The sequence below is a fragment of the Barbus barbus genome (assembly GCF_936440315.1).
Source record: "Barbus barbus genome assembly, chromosome: 2".
In the NCBI taxonomy this organism is placed as follows: Eukaryota; Metazoa; Chordata; class Actinopteri; order Cypriniformes; family Cyprinidae; genus Barbus; species Barbus barbus.
In genome coordinates, this window is record NC_136730.1 from 23826911 (window position 1) to 23841934 (window position 15024).

General features: G+C 37.3%; 2 protein-coding genes across 3 annotated transcripts in view; one reads left to right on the plus strand and one right to left on the minus strand.

The window, feature by feature from the left end:
* Positions 1-1212: 1212 nt before the first annotated feature.
* On the plus strand, positions 1213-13245 carry LOC306879580 (troponin T, fast skeletal muscle isoforms-like). 2 transcript variants are annotated; one of them, XM_079432632.1, is made up of 12 exons: positions 1213-1259; positions 2698-2756; positions 4541-4696; positions 6254-6271; positions 7175-7193; positions 7351-7396; positions 7503-7619; positions 8359-8550; positions 8665-8777; positions 8882-8972; positions 10826-10866; positions 12903-13245. In XM_079432632.1, the coding sequence occupies exons 8-12, from the start codon at positions 8518-8520 to the stop codon at positions 12937-12939; spliced, it is 315 nt and encodes a 104-aa protein (XP_079288758.1). In that variant the 5' UTR covers positions 1213-1259; positions 2698-2756; positions 4541-4696; positions 6254-6271; positions 7175-7193; positions 7351-7396; positions 7503-7619; positions 8359-8517; the 3' UTR covers positions 12940-13245. The 2 variants fall into 2 exon arrangements, with proteins under 2 accessions (XP_079288758.1, XP_079288759.1); XM_079432633.1 differs by lacking the exons at positions 4541-4696; positions 6254-6271.
* Positions 13246-14746: 1501 nt separating this feature from the next.
* The window catches only part of LOC306881337 (otogelin-like), a gene marked incomplete at both ends in the record, with an annotated part of 50870 nt that continues 50592 nt past the window's right edge, over positions 14747-15024 (minus strand). The window contains one exon of the mRNA XM_079435382.1: positions 14747-14947. Within this exon, the coding sequence (XP_079291508.1) occupies positions 14747-14947 (201 nt within the window). The remainder of the gene's footprint in view (positions 14948-15024) is intronic.

A 15024-nucleotide genomic window follows, 5' to 3' on the forward strand; every position in this document is an offset into this window, starting at 1 on the left:
AAGAACAACTGATATGCTGTAGAACTTTACAGCGTAAGACAAAAAACCTGTATAGTTTGAGATTAAAATCTACTAGTTGTATAAAGTGCATTTAGTATATCCATATGTAAAGATAAAAAATAAATCAGGGGTTCTCAACTCTGACCCTTGAGATCCGCTTTCCTGCAGAGTTTAGCTCCAACCTTTATCAGACTCATCTGCCAGTAGGTGTGTTCGACTTGAAGTGGATCTGAGCAAACCGATCGTTTGACATCAAAGTACTGCGGGGGCAGTTCAATCAAGAGTATATGCTCTTGAATATGTTCTGGAATCGCTCTCGCGGTATATCGGTCATACACCGTCGAACACACCTAGTAACTTTCTAGTAATCCTGAAGAGCTTGATTAGCTTGTTCAGGTGTGTTTGATTACGGTTGGAGCTAAACTCTGCAGGAAAGTCAAGCTTGAGGGCCAGAGATGAGAACTACTGCACTAGTCAGTGGCCAAATATGAGCTGTTTTATTTGACATGGAGCTGGTCGCCACACGGGGGCAGTCATATAGAGATCACATGACTAGCCAAATTGTCCGATCTTTATTTCAGTCTACCCTGTAACTGGACTCTTTCACTTTTGGAATAAATGAATTGTGTCTGACTGTTAATAGCCCATTTCTACACTGGCATTTTCATTTTTGTGTGATGCTGCATCATGCAAAACATTAAACCCAAACATACACTTCATTTCACTGATTGGTGTACACACTTCAGGGAATTTTACTGTTGATTTTTTTTCTTGGTCAAACTTGCCCCACACAGAATCGCAGAAACAACATAACCATCCAACTTAACATAGAGAAAGAGCTCAACTAATTTAGCTTTGTACATATATTATATCATCAGTCTACCCTGTGCCTGCTCCCAACAGCATCCACAAAGACATTTTGTGTCCCTCTGTTTACAACAGCCAGATTTCTAAGAGAGCCTCAGACCCTTAGCATGCTCTCCCTCTTAACTTGGGCTTATTTTTGCTTGCCTTGTGCTATGACAGATATAGCGATTGGGTGCCTCAGCTTTCCAAATCTGATCATCCTTTCATCCAGTACATTCTATGGGTCTCCTTATGGTCCAGATTCCCTCCCCCCACATTAGCTCCTCAGCCAATGAGACTCCTTAGAAGATCAAGTATCAGTATAAGTCAAGGACTTAAGAAGTTTCAAGGTTTGCAGAACCTTTCAGCCCATCTTTGCCATCAAGACACTCTCTTCTTCCGGCTTTTCTGAGGTAAGCGTTTAAAATTTTTTGGTATCCTCTCAAGAGTAAAGACAAGGTTGAGAGGACAGTTCTTTCCCTTTGCTCATAGCTGATGGTGCTTTTTTCTTTTAAACGTTAAGGAAGGATTAAAGTTGTCAAGAGTAATTTTTTTGCTATTTGGTATTATTTCCTTTCTCACATGTTGTAAATTATTATTGTAAAAGATGAACTTGAGAAATGTGAATGGAATATGCAAACAGATTTCCCCTCAGTTGACAGCCTTGATCATTTGAGGGTGGGTGTGGGCACTTCTGTAAATGGGAGGGTTCTGTCTCAGTATGGAACTGTAGATAACACACTAAGGCCAACACAATGCAATTTAGGATTTACACATTGTTGGCTTCCTCTTTGTCCTATCCTGTAGATCACCACTAATGATAGCAATGACAATAGAGGCTTAACAAAGAACAGCTGACAACAGATAGTAGCACAAAACGGGTGGTAGCATTAGAACAATGCTCTAATGATTTCTCAAACACAGACTAGATTGTTGTTATTTTGACACCAATAAAATGGATATCATAAATATACATTATATTGGTTCTGTTTTGATGTTGCATTCACTTTTTGATTCATGTCAGAAAAGAAACACATAAATAATATGGCATTCCTTCCTTTAATGGCTCATAATAATGTAAGCAGACAGTCATGCCCACATAAGGCAGGGCTGACAGGACCAGAGCCTCACTGTCAAAAAAGAGAGAGAGAGCTAATGCTGGGAAATCTGATCATGTGTTAATCTCCAAACGCTTCTGCAGCTGTGCTGGAGATATGAGTCACAGCACACATACACACACACACACACACACACATTTCTGAAGCTATATTAGTGAGGACCTCTGGTATTTGGAATAGTTTTTATTCTAAGATCCTGATATTTATTTTATCATACCCGAAAGCTTACAGCACATTAGCCAACTGACATTATTAGATATAAAGCACAGCATTTGGCTAATTTATGTTCATGTTTTATTTGAGAGGAAATAATCTTAAATTTGGCCATAACAGTTATAGCCAAACCTATGCACACGCATTTGTTTTTCGGACAGATTATTTTAAACAGCCATTATTTAGTATGTTTTTTTTCTTTTGCAGATCTTCTTTCTGTTGAAGATTTGCTCTAAACTCTAATTCTGTCAGATTAATTTTGCTCTGCTTTGATCATTTATCATTTCTTTGAAGAAATGAAGTCAGACAGACAGTACATTTTCAGCATATCCAGACATACAGCTGTTTTTATACAGTTAACTGGATATAAAGATGTCATAAAATGTTAAGAGTTGCCTAAAATATTTAGCATGTTGAAGGGCCTTTCACACCTGTCAAGTCCGTGATTAACCCTGTCACTGTGGTACAAATCAAAGTCTAAAGAACAATTACAAACATTCTCTCTGTCTGCTTCATATAGGTCTAAAGCTCCGTCATCATGTCCGACACAGAGGACGTGTAAGTATTCTGACATTTGATGTAATAAAATTTATATGAATGCTCTTTGGTCAAGACAAAATAAAGATAAATCTTCTTTCCCTCTCTTCAATCAGTGGGGTCGAGGGTAAGTACTAAATTTGAATTATTATTATTATTATCATTATTGCTGTTAATCTGTAGAAAAACATATACCTTAGCCAGGATTTTTAAGTCTGTCATGTGAACATATTTGTCCACTAAATATATATTTCCATTTTATTAAACAAATTATGTATATGTATTTTTTCAGTCAGCATCAGTGTTTTCTTGGTATGTCAGTAGTTACTTTAATTATATTTAGAAACAGTGAGAGCATTGGTGATATTTTTTTGCAGGTTTGGCTTTGCTCTATTTAGCATTATAAATTAATTAATAAAAAACACATATTTTAAATATATATCCAATGCAAGAGTTCCCTGAATTTGCTTGTAGTGACTAATATTGTGCCACCTGCTGTTTGGCAGCTGTTTCATGAATCTCATGCCAGCATACTGCCTTCTGCCACTGCCACAGAGAGCTTTTTTAAGAACATCTCTGGAGGCTAACATGTCAAATGCATGCAGTGGCTGAGGGCAGTATTAATGATGCTCATGTTACTGGTGTTCTCTGAGGTGAATGCTCATGTGAGGCTACAGAGGCCAGAGATGAGACCAAATGATTCAATTACAGGAATTCCTTTTACAAATTTACAGTAATAACTGGCCATATAGATGTGATGTGATTCTGTACTGAACTGATCAGAGCACTGACTCCACAGAACACCAACAAATAAAGGCTCAGCATGCATTTAATGTATGATGTAATTCCAATTCTAATAGTGTCAAAAAAAAAAAAAAAAGCATTTTGTAATTTTTGTATTCCTTTACTGCTTTCTTTTCTGGCATATGAAGAGGTCGAAGAAGGAGGTAACATAATAAACAAACAAATAATTAAACACCACCACAACAACCAAACCTACCAAGAGGATTTGAAAATTAACTAGTCTTTCAATGTACTAATTCAACACACTGTTCCCTTATTAAAAAATGCCTGACAGTGTCTGTAGTAAGATGTAACTAAATCAAATAAAATAATTAACCGAAAGCAAAAAATCATTTGCTTAACTAATTTTTACCTAATTAAAGAACCTTTCAAATGTCAACCTTTTCATTTAACTCATCGGAAGTTAAACTAAAACCATAAGCATATTAATCATATTTATGGTAGGAAATCTAACCAGAGCTAACTAACATGTGCTGCCCCCTACAGCTTGAAGGGTGCCATGACGTTTGATGACTTTTTAAGCAGAATTCTTAAAGCAGATTGGAATGTTCCAGTATCTGGAGACCTGAACTTCTAAATTGTGTGGCTGCTGAAAAGGTCATTAAAATAAACCATTGTTTTGATGCCTTGTCTATGTTTTTTAGATATTAGTATGTGGATTTTATCTGTGCATAAGGTGTGAAATTTATCCTAGTTTATTTTCCTATCAAACACAAAATAGTTAGAGATGGCTTTAGATTATTAGAATCAATGGCTTTGGCAAACAGGGAAAAACAAAGTCATGTCTTGTGGGTATTTTATTTGGCATGTGGAATACTGGTGTCTCAAGGCCTCATCATTTCATAACAGGTTCTCCCACAATGTGCATCCTCTCAGCCACCTATACGTTTCACACATGACTTTCTCTCTCTTTCTCACTTTAACCAATACATAATCTCCCATTTCTGAATGCTCCCTCCTTTGCAACGCATTAACTGTTGATCACCTTCCTTCTCCTGGTTGCTTGCTGCATGTATTATTAGCTGAAGAGGTAGTAGAGGTAGAGGTAGCCCCAGAGGCAGCTCCTGAACCGGAGCCTGAGCCTGAGCAAGAACCAGAGCCAGTGCCAGAACCAGAGCCAGAGCCAGAAAAACAGCCAGAACCAGAGCCAGAACCAGAACCAGAGGTGCATGAGGAAGGTATGTGGCATGAATATTCATTCATCCTTCCCATTTCCACAAAACAACTAAAAACAGGGAGCGCACCTCATCTGCTACTTAAAAATCAGCCACATTAATGTAGTTCCCCAGTAGTACCCTTCCCCCCAACCCAACAAAACTTTAACCACTACTGGCAGTACCTCCTCTTCGCTCAGGCCCACCATGAGACTGGTGTGGTACTACCAAATGGTCACAGAGCTTAGATCCATGCCATTTCAGTCCCTTGTGATGCATTTGAATTATTTTTCAGAATTTTCGAATTCAATTGCAGACCAAAGGGGAGTGAGCTGGAACGATCAAACTCTGACAGACAAAGTGCTCGTCACTCCTAAAATGTAGCTTTCTTTAGGGTGGATGCAGGAGGCCTGCAGTGTTGGGAAACAAATAGTAGCTTAGTCATCAAAACAGTGTAGCTTTTCAGTTATATAAGAATTTTTTACTGTAAGTGGTTTAATAAAACGATGCATTGATCTTTTTTTGCCAAGCATTTTGTCTGTTCAAGGTAAATCCTATTACACTAATTAAGATCCTTATTGTTTATGGTAGATCTGCTTTTATTGCAAAAATGAATCATGTCATCGGATCAGATTTCATTTATATATTTAGAAAAAAATACGCTGCCCCCTTAAAATGCTTCAGTGTACTTCCTTTTAGTAGGGTAGCTCTTTTAGAGTAGTGTGAATGTAGATTAACTATTGTATAGCAGGAGTAGCTTCCCCAACACTAGAGGCCTGAGCTGATAATAAATACAGCTCCTGCTCTTGCCATTTACAGTGCAGCAATGACACTTATCAGATCACTGAAAACTCTCTGCACTTTTCTACATTGAGATCTGTCTCTGAGTTGCCGCCAGCAAAATGCTACTCTAGGATGCATCTTGAAGAAGAACCTATTCTACTGCATGCGTTATAATAATTCTGCAACAAATGCAGCTGTTTCAGTTGCTATGCTGTTTCATAATATTCATGGAATGAAAATATTAATTGGTCAGTATATTCAAAATAATTTTCAAAGGGACAAAATGGGCTATAATAACTTTTTCTAATTTCACTGCAGGCTTAACACCGGATAGGTTCTCTTTGGCACACTGAACTTTACTGAAAGCTTTAAATTAAATATTCAATTATAACTTTTAAAACCAAAATGCTGAAAGTGTCAAACAAGATGCTATCCATTAAGGTGCTTTTGTCCACTTTGAAATACCAGTCGATGTTTTATGATAATATGTATGCTAATTTTAATTTGGTCATCAATATGTTGTTATTTAGCTTATGTTCTTTTAATGACTTGCTCATATTGAGGTGTCCCATTGAAAGTGATTATCTAATTTATTCTTCTGAATGTTTCTTTATTGTGATTTTTTGTTTAATTGATTCCTGTCAATGTATCCTGATATAAGCTGGCACCTCAATTTGAGTGTCCGCTCAGCTGAACTCTGCATCTGAGCATGCAGCCCTGCTTAGGGCAGCAAAAAGCACACAAAGCAACATTAATGTTCTCTATTTTACTCTTGCTTTCAACGCTTCATGCATGCAGAGGCCTATGAAGAGGAAGGTATGTTTGTCATTTTCTTGTATTTGTTATTTCTGATTAGAAAGAAGGCATGGGGGAGGGGTTAATGCCTGCAAGGAACACAGTGAAATCAGGTCCAAAACCTTACAACATAAGATTCTGAATGAGGAGACACAGAAAACTGGCCTGAAGTGTCAGTTGAAACTTACCTTAAGTCAATAACAAGGGTGAAAGAATATTAAATGCTGACATTGCTCTGTGCTTTGCTTCTTTTTGCATGAATGTGCCACACCAGTGGAAGAAGGAGGACAAGATGGTAGTTTTTATTTCTTTCTGGAAAATATCTGGTCTGGATGTGGCTTTTTGCTTGTGTTTTTGGTGTGAAGGTCAAGCCAAATAGTTAGGAAACATTGCAATGGCTCAAACATCTCATCTAGGTTACCTACAGAGTCTAGTCAGGTATATAACAAACTCAGATTTAGATGCTGTTAGCCAAAAGAGATGGGAAAATGAATCAAGGATAAAAAGATGAATCTTTTCCACAAGGCTTTATTGTTCTGTTTATTCTTGGAAGAGTGGTGCACCTGCCAGGAGTTCTGTGTCTGTTTATACTCATGTACTTATAAGCACCTCACGATCTGAATTCTTATGCAATGATTCTTCTAGATTTGTTTTGAGTACCTATTTGTTTCACAACTTTCTAACTAACCCAGTTGATTAACATTACTGAAACGATTGAAATTAATATGTGTAATTTACTTTGTAAGCATACTTTCAGAAGTTACATACATCATTCTTAAAGCTGAGGTAAATAAGCCAGAGTTGTTACTAAGAGTAACTCCATGTTGATGGATATGGCTAACAGAATTCCCAATGATTGTTGACTGAGCTCGTTTTAAACTCTCTAACCATGTTACATATCCCTCTCCCTTTTTTTCATAACAGAGGAGAAGCCCAAGTTCAAGTAAGTAGAATTGTCCACTAAGCACTTTTTATAGCTGAGCAGCCAATTCCAGTGCTGTGATGCAATACAGTATCCTCTTGAGTTTTACTGAGAAGCTGGGGAAGACTTGAGATATCCAGAATCCCACTAAAACACATTTTGCTTTCATCCCCTTCAGACCAACTGCACCAAAAATCCCTGAAGGGGATAAGGTGGACTTTGATGTAAGCAAGATACATTACACTTCATTGGATACATTATGTTATAATGCTATTAATTAAACATTGTAAAATTACATGTTTGAGGTCATATTTACGTGTATGCAAACAGGACATCCAGAAGAAACGTCAAAACAAAGACTTCGTTGAGCTGCAGGCCCTGATTGATGCACACTTTGAGAGCAGGAAGAAGGAAGAAGAGGAGCTTATTGCTCTGAAAGAGAGAATCGTGAGTGTCAGCCATCTGTACATTATCCCACTAAATAGACTGATACTCAACAAATAAATAAATATGGTATGTGGACATTAGATATTTGAGTTGAAATTATCTTACCTGTATCTTATCTTAAGGCTTAAGAAAAAAAAACAACAACAATTAGACTATAAACCTGACGATCACTTCAACAATATTACAGTAATATTAATACTCATAAGAGCCCATTTTCACTAACCAATAACTGAGACGTGTTTGTAGGAAACTTGAGAGCGAGTTTGCAATGTGATGTGAGAGAATCAAGTTTCTCGCAACAATTTCATTTACCTGGATAGCTATGAAATAAAATATATTGCTATAAAATGTTTTTGTTATTTGAAATAAAACTTAAACAAAATATAAGATAAAAAAAACTTTTGTCATTTTGGCAACTAACTAAATAAAAAAATTTGTTCTATTTTCATATAATAAATCACAACAAATAAACCTGTAACTAAATAGATATATTTAAAAATGACAAAGGCACATCAAATTACTAACATTAAAAATAAAAACTGAATATTAATATTAAATAATGTCTAAAATAATACTAAAATAACACTGGCCTAGATGAGCAGAATGATACAGCATTGCCACGAACGAAGGCTGACAGCTGATATAATATCAGGACGCTACTGACCAATCAGAATAGAATATTCGAGAGCGCCGTGTTTCAGAATATTATAATGGACACATTTAATGTGTGCATGTGCAGGAGAAACGTAGGACTGAGAGGGCAGATCAGCAGAGGATCCGCTCTGAGAAGGACAAGGAGCGTCAGGCAAGACGTGAAGAAGAGAGGCAGAGGAAGGAGGAGGCTGATGCTAAGAAGAGGGCAGATGATGATGCCAAGAAGAAGTCTGCCCTGTCTAGCATGGGCTCCCAGTACAGCAGCTACCTGCAGAAGGTTTTTCTATCAATCCCAACTGATTCTGTCAATCATCACTCTGAGTACAGTACTGTCTATGACTGTGAAAAGTAAATAGGCATAAGTGTTTTGTTTGCTTATTGCAAAAAACAGGCTGATTCAAAGAGAGGAGGTAAGAAGCAAACTGAAAGAGAGAAGAAGAAGAAGATTCTGGCAGACAGACGCAAGGCTCTGAATATTGACCATCTGAATGAGGACAAGCTGAGGTCAGCATGAATACAACTCTATGGGAATGACAACTTGTTCTGATGAAACAGAGTTTGTGTGTGTCTAAATCTAAATGTGTTTTGGTGCATATGTGCATTTACAGGGAGAAAGCTAAAGAGCTGTGGGACTGGTTGTATTCTCTGGAGGCTGAGAAGTTTGAGCACATAGAAAAACTCAAGAGGCAGAAGTATGAGGTGAGGGATCTGTCCGATGACCATTTACACAATACAACATCTGTAAAATTATTTTATTTTATGTTTCATCACGGCCTACATTTGTTTTGTTGTTAGGGGAGATGCACTACTTTGTCAACTGCACCCTGGACAAGTTATAGCCTAAAGCGATAGTTGACCCCAAAATGAAAATCTGTGTTACAAAAACAGATGTTAGACAGAATGACCATCTCAATCACCATTCGTTTTCATTGTATGTAAAAAAGCGAAAAAGCATTGAATTCAGTGTTGCCTGAGATTCACATTCTGCCAGTCAAACAGGCTTGGAATAACATAATTAAGAGGAAATGATGACTTTCATTTTTGGGTGAACTATCTGTTCAGTGAACAAGCATTATGTTAAAACACAGTTTATGTACAACTATAATATCAGTCCACCTAGCTGCTTTTAGCTGCTCAAATGGAAAGTCAATGCCTTGTTAATTATTTATACAACAGTTAGTTATGGCCCTCGAATTTGATTGTTTGCACATAAGTGGTGCAGATTTTTCAGTGACTTTCTTCAGGCTATATCGATACGGCTGTTGGTGGTGATTCAAGTCTTTATGAGTGAATCATTCATTTATTCAACTGATTCTTTCTAGAAAGCTGATTCATTCAGAAACTGAACACCACTATTGTTTGCATTTTTACATTTACATGCATTTAGCAGACTTACATTGCATTCAAGTTACAGTTTTTACATTTTATCAGCTCTTGCTTTCCCTGGGAATCGAACCCATGACACTGGCGTTGCTAGCGCCATGCTCTACTATTTGAGCTACAGGGGAAAAAAAAAAAAGTTTAAAGATGTGTTCACATTGCTGGAAAAAACATTATTTATTTCTACATTATCTATTGTGACATATGAAGCAAGGCTCACACAAAATTCACCCTTAATTCAAGTAGCTTTCTGTTGATCGACGTGATGAATTTGAATGACCAAACTGAACCCACTGCGAAATCTGCAAGGGGACAAATATTTTCACCCTCATGTGAAATTCCTGATCACTTGAATTCCTATTGTTGAAACAGTAAATGTGACCACCTCCTAAGTAACTGGCAAAATTGTATCTAAAATGTAAGTAACTATTAATTTATTATACTATATAAAAGCAATAGCGCGTTTCACTCATTTGCATAATTAAGTCACTATGGCAGTTTGACATTTAAAAAACATGAACATATCAGTCATATATGTGAGAGCAGGTCTCAGCTGTGTTCTGGTGTTCTGCAGGTTACTACCCAGCGAATGAGAGTGGAGGAGCTCAGTAAATAGTGAGTAACTGGAACTGTAGGAAGTTAAGGCTTTGTTCAGCAACAGGGACGTGACGGAATGGTCTGCATGCATGAGACTCTCTGGTCTCCATGGCTTCTGGGAAATAGGTCTATTCAGACCACAGGTGAAAAGTCAAAGTCAAATGTACTCTGAGAGCCTTCACAATAAGTTGATCTCTTTCAGTCCAGCAGTAAATCAAACCACTATTCCAACAACCTAGCAGTAGAAATGTGAATCATATTAAACTAAAGTTAGTCAGCATCTGAGCTTTCATATTCCAAGATGTTTCTCCAGCAGGTAAGTGTGTGTGATTGTTTAAGCTCAATACCGTCTTGCTGAGGGATTCTGCACAACAGTACAAAACACTCAAACCTGTGACATGCCCACACAATGCTGCTCCATAGCAGCTCTTGAGGTCGGCACGTCCTGAGCATCGAGCCAGAATGATTTGTGTGTGTTTGTCAGCACTCGCTGGTAGAGGACAAGTGTCACAATCCAGGATCCTGTGGTTGAGGTATGATCTGGAAGGTTTAAAACACTCATGTGTTGTTTTCAGGTAATCTCTCTCAGAAACCGCATTGATGAATTGCAGAAGCAGTGAGTAGCTCCTCGCCACCACACGCACAGCGCACGGATGGACTGACTACCGCCCTTCTGCCTTTACTCTAATATTACTATCTAACTTTACTCTAATATCATTATCTAATCATTTCATACCCCATGAAAACTCTCAAAGACACTGTCACACACAAGCTGCCAGTCACATTGGATAAAAAGTTGGATAACTGTCATTGGCAGCACAACTTTACAAAACATGTCCTAAAACTTGATATAGGGCTGTAGTCCTGAAGCTGTTGTAGAGATGGTAAGTATTTGGGACATTTTTGTACAATTGTGACAGACTTACTGAAGCGTGAAGCCTTTGAGAGTGAGTTTCTGCAGAGCTGTATGAGTTTTGTCCACCATAGTCAGACAGTGAACCCTCATTGCAGTTTCCTCATACAGGCTCCCCTGAGTACGTTTACATGCACTAGAGTTTGATTTCAGTAGGACTAAAGTAATTCCTCATCTGTTTTAAAAACTTTAGTCGGACTGAAATCACGCCAGTCTGGTTTTTGTGAAGTTGAACTACCTAGAAAATGACTTATACACTAATCGAATTACAGTTTGCCTAGGTGAAGCGCAACATGCCTTTATGCTGCCTTCAAGTGCGACTGCAAACTCGTACCTTCGAGTTGAGCGTTATTACATGTCACTCATTCAAGTTTGAAACCTAACACAGAAGTGGCCTATATAAAAAGAAAATAATTTTAGGCCTATTATGCAGCACTTATTTATCCATTGTATGACAAATAAATAGTTTGTTGCATAAAGAAAACTTTTAAGTTGAGAGATTGATCTTACACCATTTGCTACAGACTTCATTTCCAATCACTAATCTCTCTATATGGATTATGGATATGTGATATAATCTACACTTTAGGTCAGTGTTTCCACCACTGACGCAACACTTTCATTGTCTCGTGTATCATTTAGAATTCTGGGCCTCCCCACTTGTAATGATTTTGCTCAGTCATTCATGTGCTTGTTACTCGTAATTGACTCCAAATATTCACAAATGCATTGTCATATATGTGACCCTGGACCACAAAACCAGTCATAAGGGTCTTTTTTTTTCCCGATAGGGCAGTATTTGGCCGAGATACAACTATTTGAAAATCTGGAATCTGAGGGTGCAAAAAAATGACAATATTGAGAAAATCACCTTTAAAGTTGTCCAAATTAAGTTCTTAGCAATGCATATTACTAATCAAAAATTAAGTTTGAAAATTTTTACAGTAGAAAATGTACAAAATATCTTCATGATGTCCTAATGATTTTTGGTATAAAAGAAAAAAGGATCATTTTGACCTATACAATGTATTTTTGGCTATTGCTACAAATATACCCATGCTACTTAAGACTTAAGTTTTGTGGTCCAGTGTCACATATATACTTGGACAGACTGATGAAGACAGTAGCTGGATTATAACTGTGCATGTAAACGTACTTGATTTCTGAAGTGATTTACAGACAATGAAAAATAAAGCTCACTCTTATATCGCTCAACATGCCATACGTAGTGTAGCCAAAGTGGCACTATAAAGTAGTTGTCTATTGCAGCAGATCTGGCTTATTTTTCATTGGTGCCAGCAAATCTGAACTGTGATGAATGTGTTTGGTATAGATGAGGTAATATGAGTGGTGTAAATGTGATGTGTATCAGCTGCTGCGGTGATAAACATTTAAGACTAAGACAGGCCTGTTTAACAAACTGACAGAGCTCAGAGAAAGAGTGGTAAGTCCTGCATGGAGTGAACTCGATTTCAGTTCCATGTGTATGACAGACTGTGTGGACACAGTAAGTGAGAAGAACATCCTGCAGGACTGGACTGAGAAAACTGGGAAACAATAGTATTTGGTGTGCTCTGTGTTAGTAAAAATAGCACAATCACATAGTAAGTACTCAGTACGGTACTTAAATTTGCGAAATGAAAAAAAAATAACTAAATCCCTGTCCTGTAAGGTGTTTTTTTCACTTTTCTTGTCTATTATGATCAGCACAACTAACTCAATCTTTCTTTGCTATTCAGCTCCAAGAAGGGCGCCGCTGCTCGCCGCAGAAAGTAAGAGTTCATGGAGAAATCTACACTTGTGGTCAAGACATGCCTGCTGCCTGCGCCTCCGAGCTCTGCCTTCATTCACCAGGCATCTCTGATCCCACCCAAAGTTTGCAGTTTACCAGCGGCTGTCAAAGGCGATCTTCCACACCCTGCGTGACATTAACACTGTCCGGTCTTAGCAGTAGTTTCAGTAAAAACTTCCCCACTTGCTCTGTCTTTAGGTTCTCACCTTTCGTTTTTGTAAATAATGTTTGGCCCGCCAGCTTTATCTGTTGCATCTGGCAGTTCAATAAAATTATTCTTCAAGACTGATAAACAAGAATGGAGCATGTTTCCTGATTATACTGAGAAACTCTGATGCTGAAACACTGAATCAAACTGAATATGAACCTTGTAAGTCTTCTGTCCCACTTGACATGTTTGCAGTGGGCTCCATACTTTGGATGCCCTGTCTGTATGTATTCATATTGCTGCAGACTGATGGGTAATTAGCCAATGACAGTGTGGATATATCATTCACTCCAAAAAGGTTGCTTCTTATCTACACATGGATCTAAATGTCTTAATGCATGGTTAAATCTTTCAAAATCTCAGTTCTGGACAGTGTTTTAAGCCAAGGAGTCATACATACCATACAGTAGGCCTATATCACACTGAAGCTTGGATAACAACATCATGACAATGGTTATGGGCTGATAGCCCCATATGAAGGGAACCAGACAGGAAAAAAGCCTTTAAAATAAATAAATAAATAAAATAAATACTAGTTAAAAAAAGTGCACCTGCAGGTGCTGGCATGGGCCACAACCAGAAACCATTGAAACTGCAGTTTTGAAAAACTCAGATTTAATATGCACCGATTAAAACTCAAACACAAACAGAAACTCTGCATCTTTAAAAAAACATAGTCTTATTCATTTTTTTAAAAAGATTTTTTTATTGAAAATGGAAATATACATACAGTATAGTACACAATTAAAAACTAAGCATATGTATTTTGCAATTCTTCAGCAGGTAAAATGTTAAACCAAGAACCTAAAGAGGGCTCCATAATAAAATATATAATTCTATCAAATATTATAAAATATTTCAGTCTATACAGAGGTATTCATTATGACCATCCATTTGCATTTTATTGATGCAACATTGCAATACTGTGGACCCAGATATAAAAACAGGAACTTCACATATTCAGTTGTACGTCTAGTACCTCACAAAAAAGCTTAAGCTGTTCTTAAAATGTGCCATACCGTAGAAAGCAAATTTATGTTGACTTTGCAACCACTTAAACCAGATCATGAAGATAAATTATTTTGCTTCATCGATAAACGCTACGCATAATTCATACTTATTGTACGTGTATAAAATCTTGTATTTTGAGTGAAGCAATTGTTCTTATATGGTAATAAATAAATAAAGTGCTCAAAATACAGCATAAGATCAATTATTCAATAAACGTGATTGTTATATAACATGTTATCAAATCACATAATATTCAGATCATTAAGAAGCAACACTACCTGTAGAAAAGCGTCTAAATACAATTAGCAAGTCTTTATTTCAGTGTGCTGTGTGGTACAATTCCATATATACACAGATCAGGAGCACGTAGTTATATTATTACTGTTGCTGTTGGATTCATAAGCTTCAGAACATTTTCTGAAATATTTAACAATTTTGGTAGAACAAACAGTATATTCTGCTCTGTGAAACATAAAAAGGCTTTACAACACTATATTTAAACTGTAGATTTTATGGTCCTTCATGTTCAAGTTGAATGATAAGTAACACTTTCTTTTATTATGGTTTAAGATTTATGACCACTGGCAGGAACAGTCCGTAGGTTCCTGTATGGTGTAACTAACCCACGTGGAGTTTCCGCTGCAGTAGAGTTGGACTGAACGCCGCTGCAGCCCCATCTCTCTGCAGCACTTACAGAAGCGTGCATACGTGTTGATGTTGTAGTTGTAAATACTTGCAGATGGACACTTTCCATCACATGACACTATGTTGACCTGTGAACATGAACATGACCTGTAAGCCAGTTTACAGCCAAATTAGAGTCTGATTATAATGGGTATATATTCTGAAA

Excerpts from the sequence above, each read along its gene's own strand:
- LOC306879580 (XM_079432632.1), top strand. The coding sequence starts at position 8,518 with ATGGGCTCCCAGTACAGCAGCTACCTGCAGAAG. Across the intron at positions 8,778-8,881 it reads CTGAATGAGGACAAGCTGAG|GGAGAAAGCTAAAGAGCTGT; the intron begins GTCAGCATGAAT and ends GTGCATTTACAG. Across the intron at positions 8,973-10,825 it reads TCAAGAGGCAGAAGTATGAG|GTAATCTCTCTCAGAAACCG; the intron begins GTGAGGGATCTG and ends TGTTGTTTTCAG.